This window comes from Dreissena polymorpha, chromosome 11 (genome assembly GCF_020536995.1).
Source record: "Dreissena polymorpha isolate Duluth1 chromosome 11, UMN_Dpol_1.0, whole genome shotgun sequence".
Lineage (NCBI taxonomy): Eukaryota > Metazoa > Mollusca > Bivalvia > Myida > Dreissenidae > Dreissena > Dreissena polymorpha.
Genome location: NC_068365.1, coordinates 19,735,681 through 19,761,357, shown reverse-complemented (window position 1 = coordinate 19,761,357; position 25,677 = coordinate 19,735,681). Strand labels below are relative to the sequence as shown.

Sequence of the window (25,677 nt, the reverse complement as noted above, 5' to 3'; positions counted from 1 at the left end):
TTTTTCTCAGAGTGCGACTTATAGAGAAAGCTGTAACATTAGCATCGGTCATTTATGAAAGTACTCATCTCCTAAAATGTGTGGATATGTATGTATCCTAGCAACTATAAACATATTTCGTAGCAAAACTCATAATACCCTGCATGTATATTGATAGAAGATACGGTAATGCAATCAACAGTATGGCCACTGCCTGGATGACACATGTTGTCTGCATGAATGCAAAGTGTGGACGTGATGAACGCAGGTGTTACAAATCGATGGAGGATGACAACTAATTGTCTCCAATATTGAATTGGAAACTTTAAAACCAATAAGGACAGATGTGAAGTATGTGGGCTGATGCCAGTATAGTTCTATTTTATAAGAGTCTAATTACGACCGTTATAAGAGCTGAAACTATTATATTAAGCGAAATCAGCAATATGTGCTAAGGGAAAATATCACTTTATTACATATAAGGCTCTTATGAACATAAGGATGTTTTAATCGATGTTTGGTTTAGAATATTGTAATTCACTGATTTGAATACGACTGGTTTGTATATGAAACGATCGATTCCCCATACGGATATACGAATATCACAAGCTGAAAATCAGTGATTTAAGTCAATGGTTACCCATAATATCAATTTATTAACTTTAGGGTCGAATACGTGCGAAAATATTAAATAGCAACATCAACATTTGTCACCTCCATGTTACTGTTTTGTCACCTATATGTCACAGTGATGTCACCTATATGTTACAGTGATGTCACCTATATGTTACAGTGATGTCACCTATATGTTACAGTGATGTCACCTATATGTTACAGTGATGTCACCTATATGTTACAGTGATGTCACCTACATGTTACAGTGATGTCACCTATATGTTACAGTGATGTCACCTATATGTTACAGTGATGACACCCCCTCTATTTCGCAGCAAAGTCACCACTTTGCCACTGTGATTTCAATCAACTCTATGTAACAGTGATGTCACTAGTATTGTAATTCTATTAAATATTTCTGAAAACTCGATCATGATATTTTCAGCCTCTTCCTTAATCATTCATAAATTCTATTTTTTAGGCAGCTCGCGATGAGTGACGTCGGTATCGCGCTGTTGGTGATTGCACTGATCGTGATCGCGGTGGTCGTGATTGCCGTGCTGATCCGGTACTTCGGAATCTATCGAATTACTTCCTGCTTCGCCAGCAGCGAAGAGAAGGCGGTGCTGACGAAAAACGAGCAATATAATGGATACATGGTAGGTAGAATAGTGATAGTTGTTTTCATGATTTCTTTGGAAAAAACAACAACTTATCCGTTAGGTAATCACAACCCTGATCACTTTCCAATATACGGGCTACATGCTGGGTGGAATCACTAAAGTTGTGATCATTATCATTACGACATTTATATACCACTTGTGTTGTAATTTAAGTAATCTTTGATGTAGATTATAGGATAGAGGATTTTGAATGAATTTCAATTTGCCAGGATGTTGTGAACAGCTAGATTAAATAACACTGCACTAGGAAAACTGGTCTTAATGCATGTGCGTAAAGTGTCGTTTCAGATAGACTGTGCAATCTTCATATGCTTATCAGGGACTTCTATGGAAGTTTTCGTGTCTAAACGAAAATCTTGTCTAGGCGGAAAGTGAAGTCCCTGATTAGCCTGTGCGGAATGTACAGGCTAATCTGCAACGATACTAGATTCACATGCATTAAGTCCCGTTTTCACAGAGCGATGCTTAAACGTTTCACAATATAGCTCATTCCGGAATAAGTCTATTAAAAATAGCATACAACTATAAACCGATGGGTAATACACTTGCTGTTTTTAGGATCAAATCAAATTTTATTTTGTATGAAAAACTAAATGCTTTCGCGACTGTCACAAAATGATTAAAATAAGATTGTCGTGTATAAGAATCGAATACTCATTTAGGCAAATGTGAGAAATATATGTTTTGCGAAAATATTTAGCAAACTATTCGAACAGACGCATCAACAAAGACAACGCTATTCTTGCTAACCGTTTTCAATTTAATAAGTGCATGTGTAGATCGTAGATTCGATAAAAGCAATGTGTTTTAAAACAAACGAAAAATGCGGTTAACAGTATATACTGTTGGTTAAGGTTGCGGAACAGTAAGGTTCTAATTTGTTTGTGTCCCCCAGTCTATACTGGGAAACATATTGTTTTTGCCCTGTCTGTTTGTTGGTTTGTTTTCGTCAAACTTGGCCATAACTGTTGCAATATTAAAGATAGAAAGTTGATATTTGACATGCATGTGTACCTCATGGAGCTGCACATTTTGAGTTGTGAAAGGTCAAGGTCATCATTCAAGGTCAAAGGTCAAATAAATGGGGGGGGGGGACAAAGTGTTTCACAAACACATCTAGTTTTTTATGTTTTTGAATATCACTGTTGCGAAATGAACACATACACAAGCATATTGTATGTAGTTTCAATATATATTACATTGAGCTTGTCAATAACTTCTACATGATATACGCTCAATTAAAAGAGTATAAATCTTTTTTAATAAAAAGAAATCCATTTCTTGAATACCGTTATGGATGATGTGTATTTCCTATATATTTTCAATAACTAAATATCTGTTTATGTATATTTTGTTATCTGGTCTTGTAATTGTGAATATTTTTTTCGTGGAGATGTTTTCTCGTGGTTACAGGTCGATGTTTTTAAATAGGAAAGCATAATATTATTGTGACCGGAAATGGAATTAGACGATCGGAAATGACGCCAATATATGCCCACGTGTTTGTATACAATTGGAGACGATACAAATAGCTATATTAGTGGATATCAAATTCATTATCCAGCGCTAAAATAATAGTTTTTATGATGAAAGCTTCCGAGAAATATTGACTAAATTTTGTGTCATTCTTTAAAGGGACCGTCAACCGCGATTGACGAAAAAAGAAGTTATAAAATACCGCATTTTTTTACAATTATTAGTTTATATTGATTAAAATATCACGACTGATATATTACAGTACTTGAAAAATATTGAAAATTTTTCATATGTTCAGTATATTCGGTAATAAATTTTACTGGGTACAGGTACCAGTTAACTATAATTAACGCAAGTAGATTGATCATCATCGTCTCGTGGTAAACACAGGAATGCAAATTATGCATGCGTAGTGAATTGTATATATAATATATATAAAATGATCAATCTACTTGCGTTATTTAGAGTGTGTATATCGTAATGTCACCTATTTTCGCTATGTACTTTCGATTTCACATCGCGAAATTGTATTACCGAATATTCTGAAAATATGAACTTTTTTCAAGTATTGTAATATACCAGTCGTGATTTTAATCAATATAAACTAATAATTGTTTAAAAAAAAAAAGGTATTTTAAAAACTTTTCTTTTTTCGTCAATCGCGGTTGACGGTCTCTTTAAGAACTGATCTCTCGGCTATAAGCTTGCACAGCCATTTACTGTCTCTGAAATAGCAATAAGGTCCGTTTTTAACCGTTTAAATGACAGTTTTATTCGTCCCGTTTATTTATTTAAAACATAATCAATATTCCATTCATTTCAGAGTGCAAATGTATACTATTGTAAACTGACCTATATGCATATATGAATCGACACTTATTATGCCCCCCTTCGAAGAAGAGGGGGTATATTGCTTTGCTCATGTCGGTCTGTCGGTCGGTCTGTCGGTCTGTCGGTCGGTCTGTCGGTCGGTCTGTCGGTCGGTCTGTCGGTCGGTCTGTCGGTCGGTCTGTCGGTCGGTCCGTCCACCAGGTGGTTGTCAGACGATAACTCAAGAACGCTTGGGCCTAGGATCATGAAACTTCATAGGTACATTGATCATGACTCGCAGATGATTCCTATTGATTTTGAGGTCACTAGGTCAAAGGTCAAGGTCACGGTGACCAGAAATAGTAAAATAGTTTTTGAATGATAACTCAAGAACGCATACGCCTAGGATCATGAAACTTCATGGGTAGATTGATCATGACTTGCAGATGACCCCTATTGGTTTTGAGATCACTAGGTCAAAGGTCAAGGTCACGGTGACCTGAAATAGTAAAATGGTTTCCGGATGATAACTCAAAAACGCATACGCCTAGGATCATGAAACTTCATGGGTAGATTGATCATGACTTGTAGATGACCCCTCTTGATTTTGAGGTCACTAGGTCAAAGGTCAAGGTCACGGTGACCCGAAATAGTAAAATGGTTTTCGGATGATAACTCAAGAACGCATGCGCCTAGGATCATGAAACTTCATAGGTATAGTGATCATGACTTGCAGATTACCCCTATTGATTTTGAGGTCACAAGGTCAAAGGTCAAGGTCACGGTGACCCGAAATAGAAAAATGATTTTCGGATGATAACTCAAGAACGCTTTTGCCTAGGATCATGACACTTCATAGGTACATTGATCGTGACCCGCAGATGACCCCTATTGATTTTCAGGTCACTAGGTCAAAGGTCAAGGTCACAGTGACAAAAATCGTATTCACACAATGGCTGCCACTACAACGCACAGCCCATATGGGGGGCATGCATGTTTTACAAACAGCCCTTGTTTTGAAAATGAGCCTCGTATTGTGAAAATTGTGCGTAAAGTGTCGCGCCAGATTCGTCAGTGCAGTCCGCGCAGACTATTGCAGGACGACACTTTCCACTTTTATGGTATTTCTCGTCTACATGACCACTCCTCTACGCGAATATCCACTTAAGGCGGAAAGTGCGGTCACAGACTAGCCTGTGCGGACTGCACAGACTTATCTGGGATGACACTTTACGCACATGCATTTAGCCTTTTTTCTAGAAAGACTCTCAAATTAACTCTTTCAATGTTAAGGTGGGCGATGAGTCCCAAGACTTCCAGGCGGACCAGGGGGCGGGCAAGTTCGTCCAGTACGACACCCTGCAGACCGACCCACGCTACGTAGACATCGAGAGCCACTCGCCGCCCCGAGAAGAAAGCGCGCGCAGCAGTCCCGTATCCATGGGAACGGGATCTATGGGTAGGAGACTTCGGTTAGAGACCAGTAAATGTATTTGATCGCAATAGTAGTAAATTTTATGATTTTTCTATGTTCGTGTTTGAAGTATGGTCTTTTGTGAATCGTGTATATTTCGAATTCTAAAATTAGAACACATATGCGTTAATCTACGTTTTAAAAAAAACTCGTTCGATCTAATATTAAAGGTTCACATGCATGCATTCAAAAGAAAATATATCATTCGGTGTAAAATCGTATAAACATTGCACACGTCTGTAAGTCTGTGAATGTGCGAGTAATAATAAGTAACTGGCAATTGGAAGACTGGCGTTATTGACAGATGATTGCCTTTACTTCTAGTTTTACTACAGCGTAAAATATAGCTCTACTTTTAACGTAGATCGATTTTGCATTTACCAATAAAATGCTATATTTCTACGATAAACATTTTGGCTTTCCTCTTCGACAATGACAACACTTTACCCATACACTTTATTTTCGTTTAGAAACTTCTTTAATCGAAAATTCCATAAAAGCGTGAAGTGTCGTCCCTGATTAGCCTATGCGGACTGCACGGGCTAATCTGGGACGATGCTTAACGCACCTGCATAATCCCCGATTTTCAGCGAGGGTCAAATACAGTCTTGCACTGATATCCTTCTTCTTTTCATCTGTTAACTTCGCCACCTTGCAGCCTCGGACGCCGAGTTTAGTCATGGTATACGCAGGGCCGAGTCATGTGACAGTGTGGCCTCCGACTCCTCCGTGCTGGACATGCAGCCGGATATGCCAAAACACGGACAGCTGGAGTTCGCACTGGAATACGACAGGTATGGGCAGCGTATACGAGCACTTTTTCTGTTTCGCGTGCATGTTATCGGTCAATGTGCGACTGTATTTAAACGTGAATTTTATAGTATTCGACAGTGTCTTTTGGACAAGAATGTTTCGGGAAATGAGTTCTGTTATACAACATGTGTTCGGAATTTCTCTATAAATGAAATACGTGTATTCTTACATAATCGGTTACTTTGAAATACAAGAAAAATAACACAACTATCGTAATAAGACTTCACATCAACAACCCTAAGGACGTGATCACAATTATAGCAAAAATTATTTTTTCATTTTAACCTCGCTCTTGGAAAACGGGGCTTAATGCATATGCGTGAAGTTTCGTCCCTACTTAGCCTGTTCAGTCCGCATATGCTTATTATGGACAAGAAGTTCCGCCTAGGGCTGTTTATCGTTTATGAAAGACTTCTTTTACATGACATTTCAACAAAAGCGAAAAATATCGCCCACGATAAGCCTGTGTTGACTGCATAGGCTAATCTGGGACAAAACTTAAGCAAAGGCAGAAAGCCATAATTGTGACAGAGCGAGGCGAATTTCAATAGAAATTATAATTGTAAGTAATTGTCGAATCACGCTTAAATGACAACTTTCTGTTGTCCTGATAAGTAGAAATGCACTCTAAAGTGTTGTTGGCCGAGATATAAGGCTTTAATTTTTTTTAACAAAACGTTATACGCTGTGAATATTAGGCAAGTGCGTCTATCATGAAACGAGCCAGAGGACACGTAAAAAGCATGACATCATTATGTTAAATGCGATTAATTAATGTACATTACTCGTAAATAGTTTAATAAATGGGTTCGATTCTAATGCAACAGATGTTTTACTAAAACTGCAACTGCTTATTATACAAACAGTTACTTATGGAATATTTCAGTACGAATCTGCATCGGGCCCCTCGCAGAAAATGTTTTTTCTAATAATACTTTCCAGTATTCAATTTCGCTTTGTATTTATTAAGAAGAAATTATTCTGAATTGGCGAAAATAATATTTTGTTCGATAGTTTTCGTTGTAAGCATCAAAGGAAACCTTTTACCATTTCTTCAGAAATAGTTCTTAAACTGAGTTGCCCTTTGGAATAAATCAAGAATTATGACACAATGCGTTTGTCGTTTAAATTCGTGGACAAATTTGCGGCATTATTGCGTTCACAGTAAGATTGCTTGGAATCCATTTACTGTTGCCAGGCAACTAAATAAAATCAAGTGAATTGTCAAATCTCCGACGTATTATGTGGGGATTTGAATAATAAGAAAACGTGATCAGCAAAGTTCGTGCTTGGTTTCCATTTTCTCACATTCCACTCATGTTCATCGCATCAATCTCAAATAAAACAGCTACATTACATTCGTGTCATGCAATTAATGGTGAAATCATGGAACGACAACTCTGCTTGGAGAGTGTCATAACAGAACACAACAGACAGTTTATTCATAGAACTTGAACAAGTCCTGTTAACCTTTTAATACGAAACGGACAATATATAAGCATCCATATAATTTATCGGTATCATATATTTTTCCTAATATTGATAAAAAGAGGACATACTAGTACAAAATGATATTTGTATTCGATATCATCTGAGCTACATTAACTTCATTTACGTTCAATTTTATGAATATGTATATGTCTACCGGATACAATATTAAACATGTGGGACGAAAGTCACAGTTTTTATATAGCTTTTCTTAAATTAACATTGTGGAGGTGTTAAGGTAATCCAATAACTCAAATCAATGTTTTAATTCTTTGTATAATGTTAATGAACTTTTAATTCATTTCACCACTAACCTATGTCCAAACATCGACAAAACCACTATTTTGAAGAAAGTCCCGTACTTGGTTATCCAATTGTTACATCGTATTATATTTTCAGCACCGTTTTTATATATCACAGGGTACTATATAATGTACAATAAGTTTGCTTAACAGTATACAATTTTATAAAATATTTAATAATTCTTGCATACCGATTTTTATATAAAGGGTATCGCCCTAGTTCCCCATATACTGCTGAATTACCCGGTAGGAATACTCATTTTGACACCAAGTACTCGTTTAAAAAATCTTATATGAACTCTTTCCATATCTTCAGCATTAAAAGAAAACCCACAGTATAGTAGTAACATACAAATCAAACAAATTAACAATTATGTTAACATGAACATGCATGTCTTTGGTGATTGAAAAAAGCGACCCGATAGCATTGAAGCCTTTATCTGATAACGTTTGAGTAGTCTGTATAAATAAGCCACCACTCGATAGTACAATGCCGAGATAGTTAAATGATTGAACCGTTTAGGCTGATCCAAACAAAGCGGACCCATTTATATTCATAACAAAAGCACATACCATACGGTCATTTTTATTTTAAGCTAAGTAAATGATTTGTAAATATGTATACAACTGCGTTCCTATCACAATTTTGTACTGTTTTCATTATATGTTGTTGACGATGTTCATTGTACAAGTCGAAATAAACTGTCTGTTTGTAAGTCTGTCTTTTTATTGTATGTACCAAAAGTCTAGCGGTATCAGAGTTCATTTATAGCAGGAGAGAAGTTACCACTCCGTCCTTGTACATGACCATCTATTCAGATCAAATCATTTCGCAAATGATGTTTAAGATGCCATGTTGGTGATATTACAAGTCGCTTTATGACTACTTAGACAATTTGACTATTAGACAAGGTGCATTTAAACCACTGTCAAATCCCACAACTTAAGTAAATGTAATGTTGCAATTGTGACTAAATTTGTCGCAAAGGTCTTTATGTCTTTATCTCTAGTTGTTGGGATATCCATATTGGTCGAGAAGTTTGAAGACTAGGTGGATTTTTTGTTGTATAATGTTGGCCACACGACACTGTTTTCTGTTAAATGATTGACTTAAACTTCCAAATAAACCCTACATATTGCCGTCATTTATATGTTATTATTAAAATTGAACTAATTGTCCATCTTTTCTATTTTTGTTTTAGAGAGGTTACGGAGCTGGTAATAAGCGTTATTCAGGCACGTGACCTTACAGCCAACCAATACACGGGCACCTTAGATACCTACATCCGGGCAGTTATCATACCATCGGAAACAGAATGCAAATTCCAAACAAAGGTTACTTTGTTATATACACAATTTTTCAGCAAAAATATATACATGTAAAAATGCATGTAAATCGACGGCTTATGCGCTATAATAGTTTCCAAAATAAGAAGATCTTTAATGCAATGTTATTAAGATTCTTTATTAAGCGGCAACAGCAACAACAGTTGGTCTAGTAGCTGTAATATTGTAATTTGATAATGATATTATCAAGCATATCCATACCATATGTAATCTTTTTATTCTAAACTCATTATGTTATTTTCTTACAAGTAAATTCATGTTTTATATAATATTGCTTTTACTTTTGATAATGGAAGTGTATTTCAGTTTTGTTCTGGGAAGAATGGGCTTAATGCTTGTGTGTAAAGTATCGTCCCAGATCAGCCTGTGAAGTCCGAATTTTACGCTTAAATTAGATTGTAGTTTAGAATAGACTTCTTTTAAACGAATAATACCATACGCGCGGATAGTGTCCTCACTTATTAGCCTGTACGGACTACACAGGCTAAAATGACACTTAGAGCATTAAGTCAATGACACTTAGAGCATTAAGTCAATGACACTTAGAGCATTAAGTCAATGACACTTAGAGCATTAAGTCAATGACACTTAGAGCATTAAGTCAATGACACTTAGAGCATTAAGTCAATGACACTTAGAGCATTAAGTCAATTACACTTAGAGCATTAAGTCAATGACACTTAGAGCATTAAGTCAATGACACTTAGAGCATATGCATTAAGTCAATTTTCCCGAGAGCTAGGCTCATTTCAAATACGTGACGTTAAACATTTTTATATTTTAGGTTCAGAAAAACACTACCGATCCAGTCTTCAAAGAGCGATTTCTGTTCAACTTCTCTCCAGAGGTTTTGCACAATTTTTGTTCCTCTTAAAAGCATATTTAAACATGTGAAAATATAAAGTTTATGAATATAACTGGTAAGTAAAAAATAACACTTTAATTGCATGTCCAAGAAATCCTGAATTGTTTTCGCGTCGAGCAAATACATCAATATTAACCTTTATTAACTATTCGAACTGCACGGGTTATTTTTATTAAATAGTTTTACTGATGACTAAACAGTAATTATAGACTTATGTAATACGAATGCAATCAGAAACGTGATCTGCGTTAAATTTGTAATTTATCATGTGTAGTATACAAATGAACCTTATATCATATTGCGTTACTTTATTACGAAGAGGGTAGCACCAGTAGGTCTGCAGCTACGCCGGCCGCTTATGGCATAACGGTTTTGATACATTATTTTCAGGTCTTGGACCAAAAGATAGTCCAGTTTCAACTGTTTGCAATCGACAAATATCAACGGCATAAGGTGATTGGTGAAACAGAACTTCGGGTAGGGGACGTGGATTTGCGACAACCAATCAAAATGTGGCTTAACCTCAGAGATATCGATGACGTAAGCAATCTTTTTATATGAGATAATTATCAGTACAACACAATGGGTGTACAAACTACCAAATATAGTAACTTTGAAATACATTCCACACCGATAGTTTATTAATTCCGTTTAGTACTGGACCAATTAAGATAAAATGCTCGTGTACCTAGTAAGATAAATACAATTTCGAGACTTGACTTGTTAACTAGCCGGTCATAACTTATTTGTGTTTTGGTTATCCATCATTAATGTTAAAAAGTCAAAAGTCCGCCTGTTAATTTCTTTGCAAAAAAGCGTAATATATTACAGAAGCCCACGGAGTTCGGTGACATGATGTTCTCCCTTAGTTATCTCCCAACGGCTGAGCGACTCACCATCGTTATTGTCAAGGCCCGCAACTTGCGCTGGACCAGTGGCAAAGACACAGGCGGTACGTATTAGCAGCAGAGTTATCGCGCTTGTTTCAAAGTGAATATATCGATAGAGCGTTAAAAAGGCCAGCAACTTATGTTGAACTCGGAGCAAAGACACTCGTAGTACATTTTCTGAGCAGATTTATTGGGCTTTTCATGAAACGTTATATATTTTTGCAGCATTATCTAAAGTCGTACTTTGCAACGCAGCATAGGAAAGCCACTGGTTGTGCGTAATAGAAGCAGATATATAGCACTTTTCGATACAATTTATATGTTTCTTTATATTAGTATTAAGGTCCGTCAATTGAACAGCGATGGAAAAAATGATGTTAAATTACTGGCGCAGAGTTTAAACTTGATATATTCGTCAAATATTAAAAGACCTGATAAGCCCCCAATTATCGCATACATACATGTTTGAATATGTTATAAAAGCTTATAAAAGCTGCAACACGTTGATACTTTAGGTCATAATACATGTATACTATATATTTCCCTATATTATTCAATTTAAAAGCGACAAATTTAAGCGAAAATAAATGCAACATTTTCACATTGAAACCTCCATAACCATACCTTTTCTTAAATGTCATTCTAAGCAGAATCGATGTATGCAATAAAAAGATATGTCCTGTACAAACCAAGAAAGAACTTGACACCATTCAAATTCGACTGTTTTTGCAACTTTTTTCCGGCCGTTTTCCAGTGGAATGTAACCCTTTTCAGTGCATTTTTACTATAGTCTATAACGTTATCATATTTAAAGGATTTAGTAGTGAATATCTATTCATGCCCTACCACTTTCCCCCAAAGATTTAACCAGAACAATAGTTTAAAGTGTACAACATGCCTTCGAGAAAACTATGATACTTTGTTAGAGAGTACAGTACATGACATGATAATTTAGTATACTGTTACCACATTTTGTTTAAGGAATTTAAGATTTTGATGAGACACTGATACTTAATACTTGCAACTTTATAAAACAGACAAGAGTGTTCTAAACGGATCAAACTCAGCGGTTTACGATAAGTCGGACTCATGTACTTTTAATTTGATCTTTCATGTTGCTGCTCTTGAGATATCAATTTCAGATACACAGCTGAAAATTGCGTTAGACATAAGTAATGGCTGTATATGTTATCGGTGTTGTCTCCATTAATAACTCTTGCAAGATTGGACTTTCGGTTGCGAATGGTCAACTCGCATGAGATAATGGCTTATTCACACAAGCGCCTAAGCTACTATATAATAACATATAAAGAAATAACCGTTTATACATATTTCATGTGACTATTTAATGTTCTGATTTTTACAGTACACAATGTATTAACAACCGAATCAACAAAAAATATTTATCATAGATATGCCTATATTAGTAATGTAAAGTTTTTTGGGAAGGAATCCTTAAATAAATACGAATAATAAAACTCCAGAGATAGTATCTGAAGCGAAATTTTTAAAATTCTCTCGGAGGTATTTAATTTTAGATAATGATCCATTGCCCACACAATGCTACACAATACGCATAGTACGATCTAAAGCATAAAGTAATGACTTAAGCTCGGGATATCACCAAATTTGTTACGGTAAATGCAATGCATTTGGGGTTTAAGTCGGTGGATTGGATTTTACTGGATATTGCCCATTATTGAGCTTTTTTAAGTTTGTTATCAAGTGTCTTAATTTTATATATTGAACTTTCAATTAAACAACATGAACATTACTTTAGCCTAAGAAAAAAAAGGTGACCGAATAATGATTCGAGCCCGTGATGAAAAAGCTACAGCTACTACAGTCCACCTTTCTGATCAACATATTGCATCACATGCTTTGCAGATTATGTAAGCAGCAATCCATGAAAAAAATAGATCTTAACGAAAACAACGGAAGCATTCAAAATTATTAAATTAATTCGCGTTTCATACGTAGTTTAATGATATCAGTTTGAAACGATGATAAATCCTAGTCGAACAAGTTTTCAGTATGTTGCTATTTAAAGGTACATGTATTTATGCGGTAAAATGTACACTGTTCTTTGTTTTTGGAATGGATACAAAAAGAAGGCTTCGTTTAAATGCGACAGTTTGTAAAATAGTCCATTAAAATACAATGTTATTACTCGGGGTTAAGATATATCAGAGCAATTGAATTGCAACTGATTAAGGCACGACGGAACTAAATAAGAAAACTGTCACCTAAATGCAATATTGTTGACAAGATATCAGAACCATATGGTACACATTCAGTATCATCGTTATGCCTTTCAAGAAGAAGTAGGAAAACAGAGTGTAAATCTGTCCAATTACGTAACATGGGTGTATTAGTGAATTGAACTTTATGTTTGGGTGAATGATATTACTGCCAAAAAGTAATTATAAAACTATCGCGGAAAACGTACAATCTTATAAAGTAAAACAGTTTATCGAAAAGTACTTGTATTGGTGTCCTATTATTAATTTTATTACTTGAGACGCCGTCTCTAATATATTGAATTTGCAAAGCACTTTCATTTTTGTACCAACACTCTTTATTTAAATAATTGTCACATGACTAGGATGATAGTTGGAACCCAAACCACAAAGAGATGTTAAAAATACGTATACGCCATTTAAAACTGAGCCAGTTCTTTGCTTTTGTTAAGCCACTATTATGATGGGATAAAGGAAAAGATTACTCATTTAGATTTTCAGAAAGTTACAAAATGGAAAAACATGTATCGCTCATAATTTTTGTTTACCTGTTCTTGTGGTTATTATGCAGCCGGAACAAGTTTCCTTGCCAATAGAATCGCCCAAATATTTTTTAGATGTATATTTTCTTTTAACAATCGTTTAAGGATATACTCGTCGCATTATTTTGGGTGACATACATTAACACATTTATTTACATCGGTTATCAAATATTATACTGGCGGTTTATTCACATAATTGTAAAAATCAAAAACAACAACAGCTATCTTTTGCAAGATCTCCATGTCTATTTTTCATATTGCATTGTTATATTAAGGATTGGTTTATGTGTAATGGGAGTTGTAATCAAATTGGTCTTTTGTTTGACATACTAAAAAGGGTCGATCATAATACACTACTAATTCACGATAAATTTCATATGTATATTTGTTCAGACCCATTCGTGAAGGTGTACCTGCTCCAAAACGGCAAGAAAGTGAACAAGAAGAAGACCACGGTGAAGCGAGGCGAGCAAAACCCGATCTTTAACGAGGCGATGATCTTCTCTGTGCCCGCATCAGCCCTCCCGGTGGGTGTTTCAGTCAATCTGCGCCTCGCTGTGGGACAACGGGGTGTATTGCATGTGCGCCAAGTGTTGCCCCAGATTAGCCTGTGCTATCCGCTTAGGCTAATAAAAGACGACACTTTACGCTTTAAAGAAATTGTTCGTTAAAACGGAGTCACTGATAAGCTTGTGCTGACTGAGCAAGCTGATCTGGGACGACACTTTACGCACATGCATTCAGCGCATTTTTCTCAGAGCAAGGCTTATCTGTATAGTTAACCCTTTGCATGCTGGGAAATTTGTCGTCTGCAAAAATGTTGTCTGCTGAATTTCTAAAATTAGCATTTTCTTTGATTGTTTTCAAAGAATACTATCAGAATAGCAAACAGTTTGGATCCTGATGAGACGCCACGTTCTGTTTGCAAAGGCCTTTAAAATTCGGTTCCAGCGCTGAAAGGGATAACAAATGTAAAGTCTTAGGTGTGTGTATCGTTTATATTTTGATTAACGTCCCAATATGGAAACCAAAGTTTTATGAGTGTTTATGAGAGCGCCGAGTCGTTGTTGTTGTTTTTTGTTAATTGGTAAAGGTCCTGAAATGCAAATGATTTTTTGTATGAAGGCATATCTCAAAGTACCTTGAAATACAATTGGAGCTTACCTTTGATTGTTTTACCTGTAAAACTATCAGTACATTACTTTATAGTCGAGAATATTGCATGTGTACCTATATCACAATTATTATATTACCATTAACATAAATAATTGCCTTATATAGTCGGTTCAAGTTCAAAGGCAAATGCTGTTTGAACGCTTTGAGAGTGAATCGCGGATTTGTATATTTTTACTACCGAAATATAAAAGTTTATTTTAAGTAATATTATATTGTTTTTAATTTTGTGACAACATATTTTGTTTTCCGTGTTTTGAACATAATTTTATCAATATTATGGCGGCCACTAATTGTGTTCAAACATTTCGTGTTTAAACTACTTTACCAGTATTAATGCCTATATTTATATCGGAAATGTGCCCACAATTTACCTAAAAAAAGAGTAAGGGTAGAACGGCCAAATAAATAAGTACATGACCATTCTTAACACTTTTTAAATGACCAGACCGGGATTTCGAAATGGGATTTGTATTCAAGTGCTCTTCTAACTGAGCCAGCCGGCGCGGATGAAATTATTTAAGTGAACGTTGCTAACAAACGTTGATTGTATTTATATTATTTTATGTTATAACAGACTGTTCAGCTCCGCATCACGGTGGCAGAGCTACTTCCGGACAACAAGACGCCATCTTTGGGTCACGTGATCGTCGGTGCTAACACTTCCGGTACGGAGTTGTCCCATTGGAACCAGATGATGACGTCACTACGGAAACCCGTGGCAATGTGGCATTATTTAAGAAAATAGTATACACAATTAGTTCATAAAAATTGTTTATGTAACAACACATTACTTGCACATAATATATTTCATTTTCAAAACAACCTGAACCAAACAAAGATTCAGGACACTAGGTAGGTGTTTACAAGAACCAGCACACTATTGTCTTTGTCAATGTCCACACAGAGTTGTCGTTCCATGCTCTCACATACAATCTCTGCCAACACAAGAAAATCCTACCAGATTTGGTAGGATTTTTGTTTGTTTAAGTATTGTATTAAGAAACGGAGGCTCATTTTCTTTTATATTTTGAAAATAGTGTATAAGCTTATAAATGATCATAATAATAAATAAATTACCTCAATCGAAACAAGTAAAAATAACATCGGAAAAGTATTGTACCACGCGGCTCGGCTATCATCACGTGGTTGGTTATGAAGGCAGGGATTTGATCCAGTTATGCTTTTTTCCAGTCAAACAGAACAGAACAGAACTTTATTTCGACTTGTACATAGTGCATCGTCTGTCTTAGCCATGTTATATTAAACATTTCAAAAGGTCACGTGAAAAAGAAAGTGGGTGTACAATAATAATTAGTGTACATAACGTATTACAAAATACATGACAGTGGTTGGAAACAATCGCAATGTTAATACATATTGTGACAGGTGGCAATCGATTATCATGCTGTTTATATTTATGTAAAATAAACCAAATTGAGAGTGGATTATCTTACGCATATCATGTGGATGAATTTGCTAATAATATTGATAGACAGTGCACATTTTTGTAAATGTCTACAACAAAAATTACACAAATTAAACTATGGCAACATATTAAACAATCAGGCACGTATATTTCACATCTGTTTACGAGTAGATATTAATTATTTCTTTAGTCGTCTAGAGAAATGTGAAAGATGAATAATAAAGAAGAGACGATACGGATCATTATACTAATAAAAAACACATAATATATATGCATTAAATGCGGAAAAACAATCACGCATGTCTATTTCACCTCATGTTGTTGCAGGTACTGGTACTGCATTATGAGGATTAAATACATACAACAAACAAGCTCTGCGCGGAGGTTGCGTCTTTGTATTGCGTTCCAATATTTCCATACAGCCATTTCATACCTTTCACACTCCTCATTTAGAATATGGCGTACATGTTAGCAATATGTGAATTATTATTATGAGTTTTTCTATTTTTAAATCGTTCTGGGGATGTATCCATGTATTGATATTGCGTCACTCGTTCAAATGTCAATAATACGAATAGCAAGCTAACCAACCATTTCTTCCGTACATATTTTGAACTTCAAAGGGTCTCTTAATAAGCCGCGTTCTGGGATAAAATGGGCCAAGAGCATATGCGTTGAGTGTAATCCCAGATTAGCCTGTTCAGTACACATATGATAATCAGTGACGGATACGCCTGTGCAGTACGTATAGGCTAATCAGGGACTACATTCGCCGCTTTTATTTTATTTTTCGTTTAAAGGAAGTCTATTCTAAACAAAAATCCAGTCTAGACGGAAATTGTCGTCTCTGATTAGCCTGTGCAAACTACACAGGCTAATCTGGGATGACATTTTACGTACATTAATAAAAGACAGATGATTCAAGAACGAGACTTGATTTGACATTCCGGAGACTAAGAATCTTGTTTCGCGATCATGCTAGTAGGAGGCAAGACATATGAAAGCATATCTGGTTTCGCGATCATGCTAGTAGGAGGCAAGACATATTAAAGCATTATAGATGATTTTTTTAAATTGCGGTAATCATTATGATGTTATATGAACCGGTATTGAACTTTCTACAAAATATAAAATTTCGACAGTTGTTTGTGTTCTTTATATTTCTTTACAATATCAAACTCTTACGACAGCATTCTGTATTTCAAATGAATTATCCGAAATATTATTGCACATGTATGCAATTTACGACAGGTTTCGTTCAAAGGCAATCGTCCAAAAGTGTTGGTTTTTGGTCTCAAATAAATGTTTTCCATACGAAAAGCTAAGAAATGACAAATGCGTTTATAAGACTATTTAATTTAGTAATTATTTTACCATACAATTTAACAATTACTAAATTTACTTTATCGGGATGCCAAGTTTATTTTGAACAAAAGGCGACTCATCCTATTTCATTTCGGCAAGTGTGCAAAGCGCTTAAATTATTTTAGATGGTAACGGTAATTTTTTTTTTATATATTCAACACCAACTTTGATATTTAGGTGTTTTCAAAGTTTATCAAAAAAATAATTGTTATATGATTTGTTATGTTATATTGCACGGGTATAATGCAGTATTTCTGCCGACGTGGTAAACATCTGCTGCATTGTTAAGATATCACTTTGAAAGTGCGCGAAAATATGATGACATTGTACACCAATTCCACTGCTTTAAAGGTAGAAAAGCATGCTTGCACATTGACATAGTATTATGGGATAACTGAAATTCAAGCGTGATATTATCCCCATAAAGCTTCAATTGTTTTAAAATGTCATTATATTTACGTCACGCACGACAAAACTGAAAACACAAATCTTAAAGGGATCTTTTCACTTTTTGGTAAATTTACAAAATTGAAAAAAGTTGTTTCAGATTCGCAAATTTTCGTTTTAGTTATGATATTTGAGAGGAAACAGTATTACTGAACATTTAACATGGTCTAATATAGCCATTATATGCATCTTTTGACGATTTTAAAACCTTAAAATTATAAAGCGTTGCAACGCGAAACGATTGAATAATTTGGAGAGTTCTGTTGTTGTCGTTAAATTTTGTGACACTACGAAGATTGCTTTTATAAGGTATAAAATACGTCATCAATGTATACTCGGCAAAATAGCCGAGAGGGTAAAAGCGTTTTTACTTCAGGGCCTCGGCAGGACTCCAGGGGTCACTGGTTCGAAACCTGCTAAAGGCAAAATTTTTTCCTTTTTTTAATTTTATTCTTAATTTTTTACTGCAGCTTTTACGATCAAATGTTTACATTTATCAATAGAAAGCATTTAATGAATAACTTCAGAACATGCCAAAATCTGTGAAAAGGCCCCTTTAAGTTGTTCAAATAATTTGTTTATAATGAATAACACTAACATTAGTGAATATAAATCGGGTTTACGTGTCATAAAATGGAACTCGATTCGAAAATCAGCTTTATATGTGTATCATAGTATGTAATTAAATGTTCATACCGACGGTTTTTAATTAGCAAATACGATACTATACCTCTAGATAGCATTTTGTCAATACCCATCATTATTCATGAATATAACTCATGTTAAAAGCTTTGAATATTTGAATGTTTCACAGTTCTTATGTCATTTTTTTGTTTTATTGTTCTATGCCATCTTCGATTCTTTGAGGTTTGTTAATGAACCATTCGTTTTTTTGACGTATTTTATGGTTTTGGTCACGCTTGTTTTATTATTTTCTATTGTTGTCTCTTGTTCGGTTCTTATTCATTTGCCAAAGTTCAGAAACTGCTGTTTTGCTTGTTTTTTTGATAATGTGACCTTAAACCCGTTGCCATACCATTATATAATACTAAAATCATTTCGGCATTCGGTTTTATGCTTAAAAAGACTTTCGCTCAGTTTGATAAAATAAGATGCATGGTTTTTCGTAAAGACATCGTACTATGTCTTTGCTAATATTTGAAAAAGACAATAATCTTCTAATTACAATTTTACATTTAAACTGAATCAATCAAACCAAGGATAGTATTGATTTTCTTAGTGTCGGGTATTCTTGTTTCACGTTTAAGTTTTCCACGTTGTGTTTTTATTGTGATTTGTTTTACTTACATATATATTTTATTCAATAAAGTTTATCCAAACAACTACCGCATATGCGTGTGTTTTTTAATATTTCGCACAGCAATAATACAATACAACCATTCATGTTTACGTAATATATGAATACGAATTTACCGGAGATGTATGCAAAAACGTTGACATAATGTGTTTCAATTTCTTAAATGATTTCTTTGATTTTCATGAAATTACTATATTTGCTTTGATTGTTTTGCTTATAATTTTCAAAAGTATTTTTTTTTACATAAAATGTCCATGAATTTATGTTTATTTTTATGGTTGAGTACGCAGCTACTCTAAATTTGTTTGAAGCTACGCTACACTGCAAAACAAATGCAGCAAAGCCATTAATAATCAATGAATCGTTGTGAAGGAGATATAAAGTGTTATTTAAAACGATTTATTTTGAAAAAAATGTGGTTAAATTTCAAAATAATTGCTTTAAAATATGAACATGTGGTATAAAATTAAAGCAAGTTAATAAAAGGACTCCAAATTATGCAAATTACTAAATACCAGTCATAAATCGCACATAACCGTAAAAATATCCACTGAGTTAACTAAACACACTTTTAATGGAGATGTATAATTGAACACTTTAAAATAAATATATTACTGGCACTTAAATTAGTCCTATATTAAGTGGAATACATTGAACAACATTCATGACAACAACAACATTTTATTCGACTGACAAATTTTCATAATATCTGTAATAGTAACGGTCATTATATTGCGTTATAGAGTGATTGATCTGAGGTAATAATATAAACAAATTGCTGATCAACCAATCAGCGATGTTGATATTGTAATTTCGCCAATGTTTCACCAAATAAATCCTTCTATTCTTAACAATCTAAAAAACAATTCATTCTGTTCAGCAAAATACTGCTTCAACTTGCTGAGGTATTCCTGCTTGACAACCGGATGTGCTCGGCCCTTGGTCCGTGGCAGACACCTGAGCCGTCTACTCTTCGACCGCAAACAGTAAAATCCGGACACAGGAGTCCGTTCAAAATGAAAAGGTTTGATATAAGGATCAATGTTTAAAAACGTCTCAATCTTTCTGAGCTCTTGTACTGGATTTATTGAAAATGCGTCACCATTGACAACGTGTATCTGGTTTCTAGGAAACGCGTCCAACCACTGTTGTAAATATTTAGCGTATCTCGACTTGTCAACGTATAAATTGTTCTCGTTCACACGAATGTCATGATCATTTTTGAAAGTGAACGCTTCTTCTTCGAATCTTGAGTTTATGTGCTCTCGGTTTCTGTACTTTGCCATGGCAAAGTTCGATACCGTTCTTTGCACTGGATCACACACAATCAAAATTAACTTCATTCCACGATCCATTTCGCTTATTCTGCCAGGAACGTGTTTCATGTAGTAGTATTGTGGTGTCCTCTCTATAGTGATTGCGTTGCCATGGCTACATGGCATTTGATGCAGGTACCAATCTAATCCTAAGCTGTAATTGCTAGAAAAGAAGTACGTTTGTTCCTTTTTCACTGCCAATTGCGGGTGAATTCCCAGAAACTCTGCCAAAGCGGTGGTGCCACATTTCTGGATACCAATTATTATAGCCTCTGGGAACCTTCGTGCACACGCTTTCACTTCTGCGTACCCATGTTTAAACGTATTGTCTTGAGTTATCACATATTCATGGTAGGAGTTATCATTCAAATAATTGCTATCGGGGTATGGAAAACTATCCGTCGTTGTAATGTTGTTGATATTAAATTCACGACGGGACGGCACGTTAACTGGTCCGCGTTTGTTTGCCGTAGCTTCGAAGCCGGAGAAGACAAAAGTGACGATACCAGAGAGCAAGGTGATAAGTGTTATTGTTAAAATATGGCAGATCTTCATACTTTTTCCATTGCGTCGAACCGGGAAGACCGACATTTCTACAACAAAACAAAAACAATTTTGTATACGAGTTTCTGATTTTGTTTTTCTATTAATAGCTGTAAACGCCATCGTAGAAAGCGAATGTGAGCCGCGTTCTTAGAAAACTGGGCTTAATGCATGTGCGTAAAGTGTCGTCCCAGATTAGCCTGTGCAGTCCGCAAGGCTAGTCAGAGACGATACTTTCCGCTTTTATGGTATTTTTCGTTTAAAGGAAGTCCCTTCTCACCGAAAATCTTGTTAATGCGTAAAGTGTCGTCCCTGATTAGCCTGTGCGGACTGCACAAGCTAATCTGGGACGACACTTTACGCACATGCATTAAGCCCAGTTTTCTCAGAACGCGACTCATATGATGCTCTACGTTGTACTTATATCGGTCATCGTGACATAATTGTTTTAATCTGAGGTACGACTATCAGTTATAATTTGCTTAAAGATAACGGCACTCAAACACGGACAGGGTTGTTTATTTAATGAAGGACGTCTGTTTCCAATTTGCAGATAATCATTCTACGATGTTTTGTTAATAATAATTTCATTCTTAAACCGATACTCGATTTCAAATTTGGTGCTCGTTTAGCGATCTGAATGTTCGGAGTGCGAATCCCACTCAGGACGCGTTCTTAAGATCTTCTAAAAAGCACCAATTACTTGAGCCTTGTTCTGAGAAAACTGTGCTTAATGCATGTGCGTAAAGTGTCATCCCAGATTAGCCTGTGCAGTCCGCACAGGCTAATCAGGGACGACACTTTCCGCCTAAACTTGATTTTCGGTAAGGAGAGACTTCCTTGAAACTAAAAATACCATAAAAGCCGAAAGTGTCGTCCCTGATTAGCCTGTGCGGACTGCACAGACTAATCTGGGACGACACTTTACGCACATGCATTATGCCCAGTTTTCTCAGAACGCGACTCACTTGTTCTACCCTGGAACAAGACTCGAGAGTTTCTCAATTGCACTAAACGTTTGATGAATCAAGCTAACATTAAAAGCTTTAAACAAAAATCATATGTATGTTTCTCCAAATGACAGATTCCTCTGTTGGTTTGTTTTAAATTGATAAAGTATGATGCTTATCAGTACATATGATTATGGAATTGCTTGGTGTCCGATACGCCTAGTGTCATGTTCAATGTTTTGATGCGTTTCATTAGGCCGAGTGTGATTTTAAGGTCCAAAATATGTTTACAAACATGTTTAATCAAACTTATAGTAACTTTAATTTTGGATATTTTGTAGAATTGATTTGATAGACATAGACAACGTCACTGCTTGCTTTGATTTGAAGTATGGAAATTTATAGCCAAAGAAATCACTGTCTTCTTCAGTGTATGCCTGCTTTGTATTATTTTACATCTCTGAGCTATTAATGGTTCTGATGAATACGACCCAAATATTATTCAGATAATAGTATTTAATTGTCTGACCATTCGCTGATTGTCCGTCGATCGGTTGTCTGACCATTGCTATGGTAGCTGATTTCCGCCGGTCAGTTTGAATCAATTAGAATATATGACACACACGAATTCCTTTTTCTTTATGTATTATTATAAGTATCCAAATGGTTTACCCCAAAATACTTTTATTATCCGATTGTTGGATGTGTACAAACAAACTATATGCAATCATTTGAATGTTAAATGCAGGCTTTTATGATTTGTCTTGATTATGAAAATACACGACATTTAACACTCTAAAATTACGAAAATGATGTGCGCATATCAGATGTTGCGATTTGACAACGGTTTCCGAGAAGAAATGTTCAATATTTTTACGCGAAATAAAGACCCTATATACTATACTGAAACAAGACACCGTAACCATTCACACATTTCTACAACATGCACATGAAGATACTCTATTGTTCTACATTTAATACCTTTTACTAGTTACATTTCTATTTAAAACGAAAGCTACTTAGTTGAACTATCTAATAAAATGCAATCGATATAAAATGAACGTTTACTGCATCTTAATGAAGTTGAACACCACATATTAAATATTAACAGCACGTGAGTCCGTTTAACAACTGCATGTAGATTTACCTTTAAATCGATTGAATCCAATTAACACATTTTGTTAAATAGGTTATTTGTCTAGCGTCCTTAAGGATATCTGTTGTTTAGTTAAAGAAGTATTGGTTCAACAAAATGACAGCAATTGCTCGTTGTGAACATTCCTTGTTATTTACGTCTAATTGAACCCAGTCATTATGCTCTATGGTTCACGAGTTATCGTGACGTTGATCAAACCAGCCGTATATAGAAATAACTACGGTAGCTCTGTGTGGATGTGACGGATTGGTTTTCTCTGTGCAATAGTAATTTATCAAATACATTTAAATAAACGGAATTTGTTAAAATAAAGATAAATGTTATCCTTGATTAAGAAATTAATATGAACTTTCGGGAAAATTACGCCTTATTTGCATCTACGCAGACGATTATTCGCACAAAGATAGAAAACAATATAATAAATAATTACGTACGTTATGCTGGTCATAAATATTGTGAAAACGGATCTTAACTACGATTGCACCATTAAACGTTGATGTTACCATGTTAATTTGATAGTTATTGTGCGACGTATGGATAAGCAATTCGTACACTGTGCGCATGTATTTACAATTATTTTAATTATATAATCATTCATTCAACTTGTGCACACGGACCATGACATTCTTCAATTACACATCAACGGAAACACGATTATACGACCAGGATGATATACTGACGATTACACGACAGGACAACAAAGATCGTGCGGTGATAATGGTCCAGTGACGACACTGGCGCCTGGGTCGTCAGATAGATATTTTATTTGTATAATAGTTTGTACAAAAAAACAAAACAATTTAATATCGGATTATATCAGCTTAAAACTACCAACAAATTGAACAAACCATGAATCTTGATTGCAGTAGCTTTAACAAAACAAACACATTAAATTATTAGATATAAGTCTCGTTCTGAAAAACGGGACTTAATGCATGTGCGTAAAGTGTTATACCTGATTAGCCGGTGCAGTCCGCACAAGTTTATCAGGGACGACATTTTTTGCCTAGACTGGATTTTAGCTAAGAAGATACTTTCTTTCAACGAAGAAAACCATAACAGCGGAAAGTGTCGTCCCTGATTCGCCTGTGCGGACTGCACAGACTTATCAGGGACGACAAATTACGCATCTGCATTAACCCCGGTTTTCCAAAAACGCAGTTCATATATTAACATATCAAATAAAATACCCATTACGACTCTTCCGTAAGTTGGGACGCTAGCACAAGGTTATATTGCATCTAAACCATTCCCATACGGTGTGCTTAGAAAGAGGTTTCTAATATTGATGACTTTCACAAAGAACTAGTTAACAAATTGATAAAAATAACCATTAACAAGTCATTGTTTCCAAATACAAAATATACATTGCATTCAAAAATGCAAAATTACGCCTAAGCGACGACAACTTTGTATTTGTATTATTGTTTCGTTGAAGGATTATGATCAATGAAATTAGAACAAATCATTCGGCCTTTGAAGCGCAAATCAATCGACGATTTGGTTAATACTGGAATTAATTCCAACGCTTAAAATACGCTGTCAAATCTTGACTCGAGGTCTAAATTACCAAGTGATATAGCATTAGATTTTGTCCCACCAGATTTGATCTCGATTCTCGGCTATGGTTAACCCTTTTGTATTAATGTCGTAATTAATTTATTTGTTCAAACATAACAGTTTTGTTAGACAAATAATTAAAGTACATTTTCCACATAAGAAAAAATACGAACAAGTCTAGAAAATGCATATGTTTGGAATGGGAATAAATGTCACAATAGTCGTTGAAAGAAAACAGCTATCAAAACAAATATAGGCTTGACAATAACAGCAATTTTTATCGAGACAAACAGGATGTTGTAATCTTATAAGGAGAACATTATCATGAAATCTCGTAAATTTAAGACAACCGTAAAAACATTCAAATGTACATCGACCCTATGGGAACGATTATAACAAAAGTATCATGCTCTTACACGAACGGTTACGTATCATCATCATCAGCAGCAGCAACCGCAGCATCATCATCATCACCACCACCACCATCATCATCACCATCATCATCATTATCAGCTGGCTGCAGCAGCAGCCGCAGAATAATCATGTTTGTCATATTATTGCTTTTTTCAAGTACAGCAAATCGTATACTAATGTATAATATTGTTGGTTTCTTTCTATGCTCATTCATTTAAAGACACCCTAAACAAAAAAATTGTGTACCTTATCTCACCGGCTCAGGCCGTTACATCCTTTACTTTTGTAACAGAATGAAGACAATACTGAACCATCGTCCTTATATGAGGATATCGTTGGAAATGTGTACCATGTAATGATTTACACAAGGTATTGTTTACAAATAAATGCACATGTCCGCTAAGAATTAATATGTTATTTTCACACGAAGAAATGTGGAGCATGGTTAAACATAGACTTTTGTGTTTCAACATATGTCTCTT

General features: G+C 35.1%; 2 protein-coding genes across 4 annotated transcripts in view; one reads left to right on the top strand and one right to left on the bottom strand.

Annotated features, from left to right (window-relative positions):
* The window catches only part of LOC127851348 (synaptotagmin-12-like), a 47,623-nt gene extending 28,354 nt beyond the window's left edge, over window positions 1–19,269 (top strand). Inside the window, exons 2-10 of the mRNA XM_052385073.1 lie at window positions 1,076–1,253; window positions 4,857–5,022; window positions 5,696–5,831; window positions 8,843–8,975; window positions 9,772–9,834; window positions 10,243–10,392; window positions 10,684–10,804; window positions 13,918–14,051; window positions 15,275–19,269. Coding sequence (XP_052241033.1) covers window positions 1,086–1,253; window positions 4,857–5,022; window positions 5,696–5,831; window positions 8,843–8,975; window positions 9,772–9,834; window positions 10,243–10,392; window positions 10,684–10,804; window positions 13,918–14,051; window positions 15,275–15,445 — 1,242 coding nt within the window. The 5' untranslated portion in view covers window positions 1,076–1,085 and the 3' untranslated portion in view covers window positions 15,446–19,269. The remainder of the gene's footprint in view (window positions 1–1,075; window positions 1,254–4,856; window positions 5,023–5,695; window positions 5,832–8,842; window positions 8,976–9,771; window positions 9,835–10,242; window positions 10,393–10,683; window positions 10,805–13,917; window positions 14,052–15,274) is intronic.
* A 652-nt stretch (window positions 19,270–19,921) lies between these two features.
* On the bottom strand, window positions 19,922–25,585 carry LOC127850534 (heparan sulfate glucosamine 3-O-sulfotransferase 1-like). 3 transcript variants are annotated; one of them, XM_052383643.1, is made up of 2 exons: window positions 25,442–25,585; window positions 19,922–21,165 (listed from the first exon to the last, which is right to left on the bottom strand). In XM_052383643.1, exon 2 carries the CDS (start codon window positions 21,161–21,163, stop codon window positions 20,081–20,083), a length of 1,083 nt encoding a protein of 360 aa, XP_052239603.1. In that variant the 5' UTR covers window positions 21,164–21,165; window positions 25,442–25,585; the 3' UTR covers window positions 19,922–20,080. The 3 variants fall into 3 exon arrangements, with proteins under 3 accessions (XP_052239603.1, XP_052239602.1, XP_052239601.1); XM_052383642.1 differs by lacking the exon at window positions 25,442–25,585 and adding an exon at window positions 23,213–23,404; XM_052383641.1 differs by lacking the exon at window positions 25,442–25,585 and adding an exon at window positions 22,595–23,078.
* Between the last annotated feature and the right edge of the window lie 92 nt (window positions 25,586–25,677).